At 39.7% G+C, this 16,520-nt stretch overlaps 3 protein-coding genes across 4 annotated transcripts; 2 read left to right on the top strand and 1 right to left on the bottom strand.

Moving 5' to 3' along the window:
- Nucleotides 1–1,559: 1,559 nt before the first annotated feature.
- LOC105055154 (glutathione S-transferase F8, chloroplastic) lies at nucleotides 1,560–3,499 on the top strand. Its single transcript, XM_010936898.3, has 3 exons — nucleotides 1,560–1,878; nucleotides 1,975–2,023; nucleotides 2,847–3,499. The coding sequence occupies exons 1-3, from the start codon at nucleotides 1,729–1,731 to the stop codon at nucleotides 3,305–3,307; spliced, it is 660 nt and encodes a 219-aa protein (XP_010935200.1). The 5' UTR covers nucleotides 1,560–1,728; the 3' UTR covers nucleotides 3,308–3,499.
- Nucleotides 3,500–5,875: 2,376 nt separating this feature from the next.
- Nucleotides 5,876–14,744, bottom strand: LOC105055155 (pentatricopeptide repeat-containing protein At2g17033). 2 transcript variants are annotated; one of them, XR_003802247.2, is made up of 3 exons: nucleotides 14,464–14,744; nucleotides 13,273–14,379; nucleotides 5,876–11,581 (listed from the first exon to the last, which is right to left on the bottom strand). XR_003802247.2 is itself a non-coding variant. In XM_010936899.2 (2 exons), exons 1-2 carry the CDS (start codon nucleotides 14,710–14,712, stop codon nucleotides 13,324–13,326), a joined length of 1,305 nt encoding a protein of 434 aa, XP_010935201.1. In that variant the 5' UTR covers nucleotides 14,713–14,743; the 3' UTR covers nucleotides 13,124–13,323. The 2 variants fall into 2 exon arrangements, 1 of the variants encoding a protein (XP_010935201.1); XM_010936899.2 differs by lacking the exon at nucleotides 5,876–11,581 and having other exon boundaries at nucleotides 13,124–14,379; nucleotides 14,464–14,743.
- LOC105055323 (uncharacterized) lies at nucleotides 6,569–12,976 on the top strand. Its single transcript, XM_029267477.2, has 11 exons — nucleotides 6,569–6,724; nucleotides 6,895–6,949; nucleotides 7,307–8,335; nucleotides 8,417–8,668; nucleotides 8,749–9,003; nucleotides 9,085–9,312; nucleotides 9,394–9,648; nucleotides 9,739–9,963; nucleotides 10,045–10,296; nucleotides 10,378–11,418; nucleotides 12,888–12,976. Exons 1-11 carry the CDS (start codon nucleotides 6,569–6,571, stop codon nucleotides 12,974–12,976), a joined length of 3,837 nt encoding a protein of 1,278 aa, XP_029123310.2.
- Nucleotides 14,745–16,520: the final 1,776 nt, after the last annotated feature.

Below are 16,520 nucleotides of genomic sequence, written 5' to 3'. Positions count from 1 at the left end.
TATATTGATTTGACTACTTTCCTTCTCTACTTTCCCTCCCTTGGTCAGTCTCCAAGCATTAATTTGGTATTCCTTTGTTCACTCTTCCTACATCCCTGTATCTTGAATTGTTTCCTGTTGCCTTGATCTATCACACTCGCTGAATTCTCTCTCTGCTGTGACTATTTCAGGTTTATTGAGCGAAAGAAGGACCACTGGTATCCTAATCCTACAGTCATGCTCAAAGATATACATGACATAAACAGGTTGAAGGTGTCAATCTGGTTGCGGCACAGAATGAATTATCAAGAAATGGGAGTGCGATGGAAGAAGAGAGAGCTCGTGTTCCAGGAGATGATTAGACTACTAAGGTAACTTTGGTTGCTGGATTTATTCCATCTTATTCTCCCAAACACACTATAAAATGCACATGGGGCTCGTGGGTTTAAGAATTCTGATTAAAGGTGCATTTAATGCACCTTTTTTCTTCCCATCTGATTTAAGCTATTTTATGTTTCACCGTAGAATAGATTATTCTACGAAAGTTGATGAAAAAAAATTTCATCTTATTCCGTTTAGGGAATAACACCATCTTATTTCTGTGGGCCCTGCAGATTTTCAATCAAATAAAAAAGTGGAATAAGGATGGAGAATAGATACTCTGGAGAATTGATATTTTTATTTGATATCAAAATGATTATCAAACACTATCCAAAGAACTTGAGATTGAGTACCAAATGTTGCCATTCGATGTGAATGTGCATTGCATGCCTGCTGTGTCCTCGATGCGGTTACCATCTACTTGGACAACATGCAGATAATTCTATTAATGCAGTCATCAGTTCGAGGTACGATGTGACCAACGATAAATTAAGGAAAGATTATATGAACCTATATAATGAGGGAGCCTTTTTTTTTTTTTTTTTTTTTTTGCTTTCCATGGAAGAGATTTTGTCCATTCAAATCTCTCCTTTTCGTGGTTATGTGTTGCTTTTGGCGTACATAGTACAATTTTCTTGATCGACTTAAATACACATCCATGCAGAGCTTGCTCTTCTAATTGAAATGGTAATTGTTATTTCTCACCTTGTTATTTCTATAATTTTCTTTTATCACTTATGATACTGAAGTTTGAACCGACCTCTGAAAGATGATCAATATAATGGAGTCCAGACTCTGGCGGACATGATAGTCTGGTTTCCATCCAATCTGCACCTAGAGATGCTGTAAGGACCAAATAAATCCAAAGAACCATTAACTTAATGTAATGTATCAACCTCGAAGAATACAATCTATGAAGTGGAAAGCTTACACAATGGGTCTGCAATTACTTTGCATGAACCCAACCCGGTTCATTTAGCAAATTATTGGATATATATCCGAATATAATCATCGATTCACAAGAAAACCAGATCTAATCTAGGTCATTTTTGCCTCCTCTCGCCTAGTTGATTGATCCTAAACAGAATTAAAAAATCTCCAGTAATTACTAGCAAGATGAAATTATGTTAACACGTCCACTCCAACTTGCTGTGAGGGAGTTATAAACCAGCGGTCCAAGAGCTAGACACCTTCCCTAACGTCCAACCATCCAACTTGCATCCACTCAAGATAAGAGACGTGCTTCCTATTCCTTCCTTCCTTCCAGTTTGGTCAAGGAACAGATAGTAGGCTCTGGTTTGAGAACTTTTTACGCTGTTCTTCCTTACACTCGCTGAAGACTGAAGGGAGACAGAGTGAGGAATAGAGATGGGGAGTGTGAAGGTATACGGACCTCCGATGTCGACCGCGGTGTCGAGAGTTCTGGCCTGCCTGCTGGAAAAGGAAGTTGAGTTCCAGCTCCTCCCCATTAACTTGTCCAAAGGCCAGCACAAGTCCCCTGACTTCCTCAAACTCCAGGTCTCTCTCTCCCCTCCACTCCCCTACGTCTTCATCTCTTGTTAGCAATTAAGACCTAATTTGTTTATCTCCTCTCTCTCTCTCTCCCCACAACAGCCCTTTGGCCAAGTCCCTGCTTTCCAGGATGATTCCACCACTCTCTTCGGTCCGTACATAATCTCCCTCTCATAATAACACGACATACATCTCGGGAATTTTGAAGGAAATGTGCACTTAATTAGCAAGTTCTTAATTTTTCTTGAGAACGTTGTTCCTTTTAATTTTGCTAGATCATTGTTTTGGTCAAAAAAATTACTCGATCCATATGCCTCTGTCCTCATGAATACTTGCAGCTATATTTTTAATGCACATTGACCTGTGTTATGGATATACCCATTATCAATGTGTGCGCATCGGCTAAGATAAATGTGTGAGTTTATCTGATTGCAGGAAAATAATGGCACAACAAAACGGACTATTTTTTTAAAAAAGCAATAAATATAAGCCATTTTTATAACTTTGAAAAATCAAGTGATTTCTTTCTATAATTCTTCTCAAGAGATTTAACACAATCAGCATTATAACTGCCATTATAACGATTTTGGAGACCTGATATATCATTTAGATGTGCAAACAAGTGACTTAGAGATAATATCTGTGGTTTTACACTATCCGTATAATGAAAGAAAGAACTATTAGGTAATAAAATGTATATTTCAATTATAAAATACATTATTTTCCAAAAAAATATAAATACATTATTTTCTAACAGTTTCTTATTTGGTAAACAGTGTTGTGAAACCAACGATACCGTTATTTTTCCACTGTTTTTCTGTTAGTTTCTGTTATAATGGTCGATAAACTCATTGTTGAGTTAAAAGAACAGATAATGACTGATATAATTTATAATAAAAAATGATGCTGATCAAATAATTTCCAAACACATTATTTCGGAAGGAGGATGTTTTAGTTGATAGCATACTTTGCAGAGTCAAGGGCCATTTGCCGTTATATCTGTGACAAGTTCCCTGCCCAAGGCAACAAGTCCTTGATGGGAAGTGGCCAAGTGGGGCGGGCCTTGGTGGACCAATGGGTGGAGGCAGAAGCCCAGAGCTTCAATCCCCCCAGCTCTGCTCTGATCTTCCAGCTGGTCTTTGCACCTAGCATGAGACTGAAGACAGATCCAGCAGCCATCAGGGAGAGTGAGGCAAAGCTTAAGAAGGTGCTTGATGTCTACGATCGCCGGCTTGGAGAGTGCCGGTTCTTGGCTGGGGATGAATTCTCCCTGGCTGATCTTTCTCACCTCCCCAATGCCCACTACCTTGTGACTGCCACTGATAGAGGCCACATCTTAACTTCCAGGAAGAATGTGGGAAGGTGGTGGGAAGAGATTTCAACCAGGCCTTCTTGGAAGAAAGTTGCTGAGATGCGAAAAGCTCCACTGGCTTGAGTGGTTCTTCTGCTAGTATTTTAGCTCAAGTTTGTTAGAGAACTTGTGTTTGTTGTCAAGGAGAATGATTAAATTGTCCTCTGCTGCTACCGTTGATTATTGAGTTAGATGTAGATTTGTTTGGAGTTTCAGATATTTACTCAGGTGTTGGAGAATTCTAGGGTTGAAGTTTTCAAGTTGTTTCCTTGGTTACACTTGATGTTTATGGTTTCTTCTCTCTTTTTGATCCGCAAGCTTGGAGAATGATTGGGAGGTTAATGAATGTGAAAAAGGCTTCCTGTTACTCTGCTGCTTTGGCAAATTCACCAAGGGCTATAATCATAGTGATTCTTCTATTCAACTATTTCAATTATTTCCGAACACCTCGTATCATTTCCAAGGCATACCATTGTTTGATTTTCTATTGGCAATTTCTCACCTAATGTCTTGTCTTTCAAAGATACAAGTGTGTCTTTTGTTTCGTTATTGGGCCACAAATTAACCTATCTAGATCAACGAGCTCAATTCAACTAGTTGTTACAAATGTGTATGGATAGGACCAAGTTTAATTACAATCAATTAAAAGAACAAACAGCATATTATTGAATTATGTATGCTTATTTTTTTTTATCTCTTCATGAGGCTTATCTATTAGTTTGAAATCGTATTTGATGTCTTTTCATACTTTAGAAGCTGTAGCTAGGACTCTATAAATAATTTATTTCCTTCATAAGCAAGATCCCATCCCTCATTCGGAATTCATATACACACTTCTAAAACTACCCAATTAGCTATATGGATTTCCCCAACTTAAGTTCATAGATATATCATTTTATGATTTTGCCAGTCCAGCTTTGTGTTACCATGCTGCTTCTAAAGGGCTAACTTGGACTTTTATGGATGTTTCTAATCCTATGTGAAGTTACAATAAGATCTCCAATTATCCAGCAGAAATAATTTATCACTGGCTGGAAAAGTCTGCATTCATCCAGGATTTACTGAAAGATCCACAAACTAGCAATAATTCACAACCTGTGCCATTACAAAATTTTTTCCTTTTGACTAGCCCTTGGCTGATTGAACCAAATAACTTTACCAACTACTATTTGAAGTAAAGAAACTGCAAATTTCAACCGGCATTGTCAAACCAACTAATAATTGTGTTTTATTATGCGGAGGACTTCATAATTCCAAAAAAAAAAAAAAGGATTGATTTAATAAATGAGCTGGGATGAGTTAACAAACGATATAAAAGTTTTTTTTTTTCCTCTTTCCGTTCTCCCTTCTCTGGTAACACAAAAGGAAGAACCGATAAATTACAAGATTTAAATACTTGGAGTGTACAGTGCAAGACTCAAATTGGAACCTTTGCTCAAGGAGAAGATTCTGATCACAGATGGAGCGTCACCCAGTTCACAATACATCCAATAACCTTACAAATACAATATTTGGAAGGACAATCCTATTGAAACTGCGAAACTTGATGAGTCTTCTAATAGGGGTCTAAACTATTTGTTTGGATTTCCTGATATCCACTCTAGTGTGTTCTCGTTTAACCTCTTCTTTTTCCCCATTCATCCATCTGAATCAATACTAGAGAGAGCAAGGTATTGCCTTATCATTAGTTAGGGTGTAAACAACAATACCTGGAATTTCCAGCCAGCATCTTACTCTTGAAGTTGCGCGCGAGATTAGGCCCATCAGTACAATTATGTCTTTATTTCTCTTCCTGCACAAATTCACATGCATAACTTCCTTTATTTGTAGCCATATGGGCAGAGTCTTCTTTCTTTATTTGTTTGTACGTGGATGCAATCAGCCCCATGCCCCATTGAGATCCGAATAACTAATGCTTTGCTGAAGACAAAGTTTCCCCGCTCAATTTCATGCAGATTTTTTTTTTAAAGAATTTTTTGTATTTTTTTTTAAAGCATTTCTTGTTGGGAAAAGAATTTATTATGAGTTGTACTAAGAGTCCGTTGAAGAAGTTGCCTAGGCAAAGAAAATTATATATAAACTCTTTGATTTTTCTTTTTCTTAGATAGATGTTGTTCCCTCTGGCCACGATGCTTTAGCTTGCTGCAAGCAACCATAAGACTTTTGCTTTTTCTGCATCCTCTCTTTTTTCCTTTAATCTTTATGCTGTCCATCAAACATCATAATTTTGAAGCCCTTGCCATGATGTACGGTTATAGTTTTTGTGAATGCAAGCAAGAGTTTGCTATCATGAAGTGTTGAATGCTAGAGGATGCCCATTCAGCCACACAAAATTTCTTTCGTTACGTCTAATGGCAGGAGTCACAGAATTCATGCAACTCGTGGTGATTACAGATGTGAAATGAGCTGCCACGTTAGTATCATGCGCCCAAGAAATATTTTATGCGATTGACCAGCGCATCATAGCTTTTCTAAGTTCTAATTGAACCAACATTCTTTGTTGATGAACCCAAACCATTAAAAGTCCAGTCCAAAGTTTGGCTAGAATTTTCATGATTGAAATAATTACTGTTATAATGGGTATTATTATTGGTCATTATAATGAAGAATAACAAATAATAGCAATAAAATAGAAACATCATATTCATCATATAGCTGCTAACAGAATAACTATTTTTTTTTAAATTGAAAATTAAATAAAACAACAATTTACAGTCATTATAACATGTAATGGAGCAAGTCAGAACTGTTACAACTGTCATTGTAGCATCACAATGGCCCTTATGAAACCACGCTACACTGATGTCTATAACATAAACCGATCCAATCTAACCTAATATCATGCATACTGCAATGCTTCAAGTCCTCTTTCACCGTACTCTTTCTTATTTCTTCTTGAACTTGATTTTCCTTTTAAAATAGGTGATACATTTGTCTACACCCAAAAAACCTAGGTCTTGAAGTTGGTGGGGCTATAGCCTTTAAAAAATGCCTCCAATCTGCGTTATAGTGTTACACCAGAACCATTTAACTTTACAAACTCAGCTAATCCACTAATTCAAGGTTTTTCTGAAAATCTAACAGTTTAAGCTAAACAACATACACTGAAACCAAAGTCTATAAGATGCACAAAAAGCCTCCAAGCTACCTCTCTTTTTCCTTTTCCTTTTTCTTTTTCCTTTCTCTTTTTCCTTTTTTTTATTCTTCCTTCGTTTCTTAATCCTACCCTTTCTTACTCTGCCCTAGCATCTTCTTTGCTTGCTGCATGAAGTTTCTAATGCCAAGACCATGTACATAAGGCCCAGAGAGATACAGTAAGAGGTGCTCCATTGTGACAACATAGCCATGGCACCGTCGCCAATAGTGGAGGTATATTGTTGGAAGCCCATGTTGCCAGGCGTGTCGAGGGTGCTTGCATGTCTCCATGAGAAGGACGTCGAGTTTGAGCTCCATGAGATGTACGAGGGCCCAAGAATGCCCCTCGACTTCCTCAAGCTCCAGGTAGCTCATCTCCACCTTAGAGTTTGGAATTGGGTCTCCAGTCCAGCGAGAACTTTCTTAAGTACCTCACACCTTGTTGAGCCATTGGTTCCAGTGATCACATAAACTAGATGGCTCCAATTTGTAATGTTTGCAACTTCTCTCTGTAATGTCTTTTTCTTTATGAGCAGGCCCCAAACCAAGTCCTCATCCGTGGGTTCGAAAATGGAAGCCCGTTTCTTTCCGGTAATGCATTCTAATTTTGATCTAAATGAGTTTCTTTTTCATTTCATTCATCAGGATGTCAAAGTCCAAACCATAACCATCTCTGGTCCTGCCAAGTCTCTGATGAGCCTCTAACCAAATCCTTCATGCCTCATTTTTTTGTCATCCAGCAAGAAAAAAGGAAGCCACTTGAAGTTCACCAGATCAATCTTAAAATCAAGTAGTTAGAGAGTAATAATCTGTTAAATAACAAGCCTACATTTAGAAACCAAACAGAAACCATCCTGTCCCAAGGGGCAGATCTCTGGTGATCGAGATTAAGAACTTCTAGCAGGCAAAAGTACTAAAAGTGATAACATGAGGTTTACTGTTTCTCAGAATCCAGAGCAATATGCCGCTATATTACAGAGAAGTATGCAGACCGTGGGAACAGATACCTGCTGGGAAGAGATATCCTAGAAAGGGCTTCCATTGAACAATGGCTGAAGTCAGAGGAGCAGAGCTTTGACCCTCCGAGCTGGGAACTGGTCTTCCACCTGGCCTTTGCCCCTCTCATAGGCCTCATTGAAGAAGACACAGCTCTTATCGCCCAGAATGAGCAGAAGCTGGCAAGGGTCCTGGATGTTTACGAACAAAGACTAAGCGAGAGCATGTTCCTAGCAGGTAATGAATTTACTCTAGCAGATCTCTCACATCTCCCCAACTCCTACTACCTTGCAGACTCCGAACAATGGCGCTACCTCTTTGACGCAAGGAAGAATGTTAGAAGATGGTGGGAAAATATCTCAACACGGCCTTCATGGACGAATGTGGTAGAATTACTGAATGAGGTTAATGTGCAGCATAAACAAGCTGATACTGAAGATGTTGCTAAATCACAAGAGCCCTCCATTCGTTTGCTGTTTTCTAAATCTCATGCAACACCATCTCTCAAAGAAAGCCATGTTATCCAGACTCCCACAACAGCTACTGTTCAAGCTGTTCCTCAACCAGAAGTTAGTCCCGAAAGAGCTCCAGCCAAACCTCCTGCTCCTCAGCCAGCCACTACACCACAGGCTTCTCGATCCACTGTCCCAGCCACTCCAGAAGCAGTCCCTCCTCAAACTACCACACCAGAAGTTCCACCTTCTCAGCCAACTTCACCAACAGTTCCTCCTGCATCAGAAACTGAACCAGCTCCAGATGCTCAGACAACCACCCAGCCAGGTCCTGCTTCCTCTCCTGAATCAAGACCTCAACAAGCTCCTCCCACTAAGCCGACCCCTGAACCTGAGTCCGCTGTTCAGCCCACCATAAGACCAGCCACTGCTATCAAGCCTGAAAAACAATCAGCTCCACCAGCCTCAACAGGCCAGCCAAGCCTTCAACCAACCAACCATTTCACCAAGCCTACCACAACCCTTCCAAGTAAGTTAACCCATGAACTAGAAAATGCTGAAATGTCTTCCTTACAAGGAATTAATCAGTCTACTCAATCTTCTCCACCAGCTGAATCAACAATTGAAGCTGCACAGACTGCTACTCAACCTTCTCCACATCCTCAATCTGCTACAGCTGAATTAACATCACAACAAGCTCCTCCCACTCCGTCAACCCCAGAACTTAAGTCAACCGTTCAGCCTACCACAAAGCCAATCTCCGTTATTGAGCCCGAAAAACAACCAGCTCCACCAGCCTCAACCGACCAACCAAGCCTTCAACCAGCCAACCTTTCTACCAAGCCAACCACACCCCCTCCAAGTAAGTCAACCCGTGAATTGGAAAATGCTGAAACATCTCCTTACAAGCAATTAATCAGTCTACTCAATCTTATCCACCAGCTAAGTCGGCATCTGAAGCTGAACAGACCATTACTCAACCAGCTCCTCCACGCCCTCAGTCTGCTCCAGCTAAGTCAAGATTTCAACAAGCTCCTCCCACTCAGTCAACCCTTGAAGTTGAGTCCACTGTTCCACCTACCACAGGACCAGCCTTTGTTACCGAGCCGGAAAAACAACTAGCTCCACCAGCCTCAACTGACCAGCCAAGCATTCAACCAGCCAACCATTCCACTGAGCCTAGCACAGTACCTCCAAGTAAGTCAACCTGTGATCTAGACAACTATGAAATATCTTCTTTACAAGTAATTAATCTGTCTGCTCAATCTTTTTTGCCAGCTAAATCAGCACCCGAAGCTGCAACTACTCAACCTGCTCCACGCCCTCAATCTGCTACAGCAGAATTAAGATCTCAAGAAGCTCCTCCCACTAAGTCAACTGTTCAGCCTACCACAAAACCAACCTCCGTTACTGAACCCGAAAAACAACCAGCTCCACCAGCCTCAACCGACCAACCAAGCCTTCAACCAGCCAACCTTTCCACCAAGCCTACGACTCCCCCTCCAAGTAAGTCAACCTGTGAATTGGAAAATGCTGAATTACCTTCCTTACAAGCAATTAATTAGTCTACTCAATCTTCTCCACCAGCTAAGTCCGCATCTGAAGCTGCACAGACTATTACTCAACCAGCTCCTCCACGCCCTCAGCCTGCTCCAGCTGAATCAAGATCTCAACAAGCTCCTCCCATTCAGTCAACCCCTGAAGTTGAGTCCATTATTCCGCCTACCACAGGACCAACTTCTGTTACCGAGCCGGAAAAACAACCAACTCCACCAGCCTCAACTGACCAGCCAAGCATTCAACCAGTCAACCATTCCACCGAGCCTAGCACAATACCTCCAAGTAAGTCAACCCATGATCTAGATAATGATGAAATATCTTCTTTACAAACAATTAATCAGTCCGCTCAATCTTCTCCACCAATTAAATCAGCATCAGAAGCTGCAAAGACTGCTACTCCACGCCCTCAATCTGCTACAGATGAATCAAGATCTCAACAAGCTCCTCCCACTCAGTCAACCCTTGAACCTAAGTCAACTATGCAGCTTACCACAAAACCAACCTCCGTTACTGAGCCCGAAAAACAACCAACATCAACCGACCAACCAAGCCTTCAACCAGCCAACCTTTCGACCAAGCCTACCACACCCACTCCAAGTAAGTTAACCCGTGAACTGGAAAATGCTGAAATATCTTCCTTACAAGCAATTAATTAATCTACTCAATCTTCTCCACCAGCTAAATCGACATCTGAAGCTGCACAGACTACTACTCAACTTCCTCCACGCTCTCAGTCTGCTCCAGCTGAATCAAGATCTCAACAAGCTCCTCCCACTCAGTCAACCCCTGAAGCTGAGTCCACTATTCCGCCAGCCACAGGACCAGGCTCTGTTACCAAGCCGGAAAAACAACTAGCTCCACCAGCCTTAACAGAATGGCCAAGCGTTCAATCAGCCAACCATTCCACCAAGCCTAGCACAATATCTCCAAGTAAGTCAACCTGTGATGTAGACAATGACTGCATATATTCTTTACAAGCAATTAATTGATCTGCTCAATCTTCTTTGCTAGCTAAAACAGTACCTGAAGCAGCACAGACTACTACTCAACCTGCTACCAGTGATCAATTGTCAGTTCAACCAGTTCAGACTACATCAAAGACTCCTACCATTGAGTCTACCCCTATATCATCTTCTACTTCACAGTTGACCGCACAACCAGCTGCCACTTTTCATGCTGCCACTCAACCAGATCAGACAGCACCTGATGTGAAGTTTACTCAACCAGCCTCTGCTCCTCAACCTACCTTGAGTACACCCCCTACTGCTGAGACCACCACTCCACCAGCTACCAACATAAGCCCTCAACAAGATCCCAAAACCCAGCCAATGCCTCAGCCTGATATGCATGCTGAGTCAGCCACATCAACAACATCAAACCCACAACCAAGTCAAAATACCCAGCAAAGCTCTGAAACAGATGTGAATGCCTCATCAAAAGCTAAACAAGAATCTGCTGGCAACCAGCCTACACCTCAACAAGCCACTCCTAGTAGCCAGACACTGGCCAATACTGCTGAGACCATCACTCCAGTAGCCAATACTAGGAAGTCTGGTCCTCAACCAGAGAGTACTACTACCGACCTAAGTTCTGAAAGAGATTCCAACAGCCAGCCACAGGCTCAGCAAGGCCTGAATGCTCAATCAACAACACCTACTACATCAAATCCACAACCAGGTTCAGATACCCTGCAAGATTCTCAAACAGATTCAGATGTTCCATATAAAAGTAAAGAAGATTTTGTTGGGAACGAGTCTACAACTCAACAAGCTACTCCAAATACTCAGCCCAACTTCCAAACAGAAACAGGTACTCAGTTAACATCTCAACCAAAAGAAAGTGCTCCGTCAGCTGTTCAACAAAGCTCCAATGCTCAGCAAAACCCTCAGACAGCTGCTCCTAATGACCAGTCAAAACCACAACAAAGTCCAATTACTGAGCCTAACCATCAACCAGATTCTGATGCTACATCAACTGCTGAACCAGCTGCTGGATGGTCTACCTCTCAGTCACCAACTGCTACTGGGCTGACCCCTCAAACCGGTCCTACCGGTGAGCAAACCAATAAAAAAGATTCTTCCAATCCTACAAACTAACCAGCCCCTGCAGCCTGCTATCTAGCAAACCACATAGAATTGCGCCCTCACATTAATCAAAAACTCAACTTCCATCACTTTGTCTCTATCAGGTCCTTCTTCTTCCACTCCTGGATCATCTGCGACCCAATTTCAGTGGCTCAAATAATCAGATCATTGTGAGTTATATGCAGAACCTCTGGTCTTCTATTTTCTGTTACCATGGTGTTTGCTTTCAGAACATCTACATATTGGTTTGTTCAGTGGAATGTTATGATGTATATTTTAAGTTTGCTGTTTGGAAGCAAGTCTCTGTTTAAATAAGCAATGTATGCCAAGAGTTCACTTTCACTCTGTGGATAGCTAAATTGGGAGTGTAATATTAGTCACTATACCATTCATGTTTAAGAAACTGTGGTGAAAGTGAATCTATGGTGTTGAGAAATATTTATTTTGCTGATTCTTTTTTATGTATGAAGGATGGTTAATGGAAAACCTTTATGAATAATGGGAGAACCCTTTGTCCCTCTTCTTCCAGATAATATTCTAGATGATAATGCAACATAGATACATCCATAATTATGGTACTGTGTTTATCAATTCATAAAAAAAAAACAAAATTGATTAAAAAAAAATCAAATTCAGAGTATTTTATCTCTGATAAGATCTTGGCTACTTATAAAATACTTCATCAATGGATCATGTTGATCCCACAAACTGAATACTAGTATTAACAACAGTTTCATATTGTTCATGAAGGGAAATATTTTGAATAGGTCCTTATAGAATTTGTAATCCTTTCACTTAATATGCCATCAAATTTGTGAAGAACACATTAGGTATGACCCAGTCCTGCACCTATATGAAGCAGAATTCTTCTATGTGTTCCACAGAAATTACTAAAATTGTCAATTTGCCAATAATCAAATTTGTTAAATAGTTTATAAAAGAAAAGGGAATATGGGAGAAGACTGTTTTTCAATGTCAGGCTAGATATAGTGACTGTTTAGTTGATGCTAGAACGATATAACTCTACAACATACATTGACTCTTCTATGGTGAGAAAGTGATAAATCTAAAATGAGATATATTGCACTGGCTATTTTCATGGGTGCAGGTCATAGAAAAACTTGATAAAGAGAAGGAAGAGGAGCTGATGACTTCAACAAGTCTGTTTATGTTTCAAATGATTTGACTTGACGTCATAACTGAAAGGAAATATTTGGTTTTAGCTGATATCATAGGCTCCAAATCAGGCAAAGCAACCTATTCATGACCATCATACGAGTTCCACTCAGAAAACTTGCTAGCTAGATCTATTTGCATGGTGTCATTTTATAATGAACAAGAGAACATTCTATTTTGATGGCTGCAGGTAATAGGAAAACTTGAAAAAGAAGAAGAAGAGGAGCTGCACACTTTGACAACTCTATTTTATGTTTTCAGAGATTTGGCTCAATGTTATAACTGACAGGAAATATTTGGTTTTAGCTGATGTTGTAGGCTGCAAATCAGGCTATGCAACCTACTCATGACCATCACATGAGTTCCATGGAGAAAACCTGCTAGCTAGATTACTCATGCAGTGCTATTTTATGATACAGAAGAGCATATGAAGACAAACCTAGCATGCGTTAGAGCAAGAGAAGAAGAAAACAAACAGGTCCATGGAAGCAGTAAAATGATCTCTAACATGCTACTGTGATTATTAATCATCCATATATGGCATCATTTCAGAGAGAAATGGTCTGAAATGAAAGATTAAGAATCAGAATAATCAATTACCATAGCTTACAAGCAAATCAAGGATTTATAGGATAAGATAATGCACCTATGACCCACAGCAGCATAAGCTGTCAAATGGATTGAGTTAGATAGTTCATTACTGGCATAGCCAGTCCCGCACTGCCTTTCCCCGTGCAACAAATCTACCAGCATTCTTCCTATCTATCCTCATCGAGCTATTCAACTGAAACATCATCTCTGAAACCAGCATTTTCACCGGAGATTCCCCAATTTTATCACTATGCTTGCCCGATCCACAAACAACTGAGATTTCCAGGGGCACAGCTTCATCCACCCTGAACCTTATTCTCAATTCCTCCACCCACTGCAATAAGATCACAAACGCTGAAGCCACATGAAACCCATGCAAGTCCAACTTCCCTTCATCAGGAGACCACTCCAAAATGTCAACCAAAACTGATGAACCCACCAGCTCCCTTACCAGCAATGCTTCATCTAGCGACAGAGAATCCTCCTCCACCTTCTTGACCAAAGCCGCAATTGAAAGAGGAATATGTTTAACATCCTGTACCATTGAAATAATTGTTGGGCATGAATTCAACACAACATTAAACGTCCGAACTGAGAAACCAATACCCAATTTCTTCATCTTCCTAATCCAAGAAACCATTTTGGCGAGCTCCCCATGATCACCATAGCAAGAAAGAACAACATTGGTGCAAACCGTGTCGATGGCCAACCCGGCATCCTCCATTATCCCAAGAACCCTGCTCATCTCTGCGAAAGACCCCGACTTCCCGTAGCTTTGCATGACCAGCCTGAACTCAAAAGGGGAAGGCCTGAATCCCAAAAAAGCCATCTCCTTTAGCTTCTCCTCGGCATCAACCGGCAATCCCATCAAGCAGAGGGCTTTAATCATCGATTCATAGGGCTTCCTCACAGAGCACGGGATTTCATGCAAACGAGAGTAGAAATCGAGAGCGAAGTCCTTCAATCCGCGCTCGGAGAAGGCCTCGATGAGGTCGCAGTAGAAGAGGGAGATCTCTAGATCGGAATTAAGCCTGGAGACCGATTCGGAGATTAGGCTTTCCGCCTCGGTGGCGCGGCCCTGGTTCACAAGCACGGCGGCCATGGCTGCAGCGAGCTTGGGGTTCCATTTGAACCAATTAGCTTCGCTGACCCTTCTATAAATCTACACAAAAATGAAAGGTTTCTTCAATTTCGAAAATATCTTGTAACAGTGGATAATCTAAGGGAGAACGAAACGGGGAATTACGGGAAGGGCGAAGCGGGAGGAGAGGGAGAGGAGGTGCGAGAGGGTGTGGAGGGCGGCGGACTTGGAGGAGGCGGCGACGAACTTCCGGACGAGGCGGTCGGCGGCGGAAGGGTCGGCGGCGGTGTCGAGGGATGAGAGCAGGCGGTGGATGTGCTTGCCGCCGCCGGCTGTACGGCTGCTGTGGCTGTTGCGGAGGGCGCAGCGAGGGCCAGTAGCGGCCGGCAGGGAGAGCAAGAAGTTAGCTATCATCCCGCAGTTTTCTGGAGCAACAGATTTTGTTACCCTTTTTCAATTAGTCCAGCAGATAGGGTTGGAACCGGCCTTGGGATTAGCCAACTTCGATCAGGCTTCGGATTTGGTCCAAAGAGTTTAGATCAGATTTGAATCTGAATATAAAATTTATTTATCTTTTGTGTGTATATGTGTACGCAGATGTGTGTCTATATATATATATATATATATATATATATATATATATATATATATATATATATATATATGTATGTATGTATGTATGTAGACATATATCTGTGTATAAATATACATACATACATACATACATACATACATACATATATATATATATATATATATATATATATATATGTGCGCGCGCGCGCGCGTAAATATACATATATACATAGATACATACATACATATATATGTGTGCATGTATTTATGTCTACGTATGTGTGTGCATTATGGTATTTTTTATGTGTTAATTTGGAAGCATATTAAACTATTGATTTACCAACATCCAATAAATACCTTGTTTGTGCAAATTTTAAATGATAAATGCATTGTCACACTTCATAAGGAATCTAGATCATATCAGAAATCTTTAAATATCCGTGCAAAATCTATCAAAAATATCATGCTTCATCGGCAGCAACTGATGGTATGAAAGAGATGTTGACGAGAGAAGGGAGGGTGATCTTAGCCGAAACAAAAATTATATAGGGCGGACACTAGAGAAATAAATTATAAGGTGGATTTCATAGTTTGCTATATTTTTTTTTAACATCAATTTTAAAAAATAAATATAAAAGTCAAAAATTTTTCTACTAATGGAGTCATCTATCCCATGATTTAAAAAAAAATATAGCATTCTCTCTTCCTCATTTTTAATACATACTTTTTATCTGTACATAATATATGGCTATATGATACATACTAAATAAATTAATTATAATGCAAGTCAATGCACATATTCAAATAAATCGATATATAGTTTGCAGAATATAAATTAATTCATCAAGACACAATATATGATCAGATAATATACACTTAGCAAATCAAATATCCAACAACTTAATATATATCTCCAAGCAAATTAATATTATATTTACTAGTACACATTACATGGTCTGGTATTACACACTCATTAATTTTCTGATATATACTGTAAGCTTTTTTGATACACATATGGTAGTGATCTAATATATATTTTAAATAAAAATATATTCTAAAAATAATGTGTATTGAATATCAAAAAAGCTTGTAGCATATATCAAAAAATTGATGAGTGTGTATTACCATATCATGTAGCATGCACCGATGAACATAATATTTTAAAAATTATATATCAATTTATTTAGAGGTGTGTATTGGGTTGGTAGATGACTAATTTATTAAATATATTGACCGTATACTATATATTGATGAACTTCATATTCTGAAAATGATGTATCAATTTACTTAGAGATATATATTGAATTATTGCTGGATATATATCAAATAAGTTTGCAGTATATATCAGAAAGTCAATGAATGTGTATCACCATACTATATAGTATGAACCGAGGAATATAATATTTAAAAAATTATATATCAATTTACTTGAAAGTGTGTATCGGATTGTTAGATGACTAATTTATTAAGTATATATTATTTAGCCACAAACTGTGATGAGCTTTATATTCTAAAAAATATGTATAGATTTATCTAAAGGTATGTATTAACTTGCTTGATGATTAATTTGTTTGATGTATATTGCTTGGCTATGTAGTATGCATCGATAAAAAAAAAATTATAAAAATGACGACGAAAGATAATAC

The sequence above is a fragment of the Elaeis guineensis genome, chromosome 12 (assembly GCF_000442705.2).
Source record: "Elaeis guineensis isolate ETL-2024a chromosome 12, EG11, whole genome shotgun sequence".
In the NCBI taxonomy this organism is placed as follows: Eukaryota; Viridiplantae; Streptophyta; class Magnoliopsida; order Arecales; family Arecaceae; genus Elaeis; species Elaeis guineensis.
This window is presented reverse-complemented; position numbering and strand designations above follow the sequence as displayed.

Excerpts from the sequence above, each read along its gene's own strand:
- LOC105055154 (XM_010936898.3), top strand. The coding sequence starts at position 1,729 with ATGGGGAGTGTGAAGGTATACGGACCTCCGATGTCGACCGCGGTGTCG. Across the intron at positions 1,879-1,974 it reads CTGACTTCCTCAAACTCCAG|CCCTTTGGCCAAGTCCCTGC; the intron begins GTCTCTCTCTCC and ends TCCCCACAACAG. Across the intron at positions 2,024-2,846 it reads TGATTCCACCACTCTCTTCG|AGTCAAGGGCCATTTGCCGT; the intron begins GTCCGTACATAA and ends CATACTTTGCAG.
- LOC105055323 (XM_029267477.2), top strand. The coding sequence starts at position 6,569 with ATGGCACCGTCGCCAATAGTGGAGGTATATTGTTGGAAGCCCATGTTG. Across the intron at positions 6,725-6,894 it reads TCGACTTCCTCAAGCTCCAG|GCCCCAAACCAAGTCCTCAT; the intron begins GTAGCTCATCTC and ends CTTTATGAGCAG. Across the intron at positions 6,950-7,306 it reads TGGAAGCCCGTTTCTTTCCG|AATCCAGAGCAATATGCCGC; the intron begins GTAATGCATTCT and ends ACTGTTTCTCAG.
- LOC105055155 (XM_010936899.2), bottom strand. The coding sequence starts at position 14,712 with ATGATAGCTAACTTCTTGCTCTCCCTGCCGGCCGCTACTGGCCCTCGC. Across the intron at positions 14,380-14,463 it reads CCTCCCGCTTCGCCCTTCCC|ATTTATAGAAGGGTCAGCGA; the intron begins GTAATTCCCCGT and ends ATTTTTGTGTAG.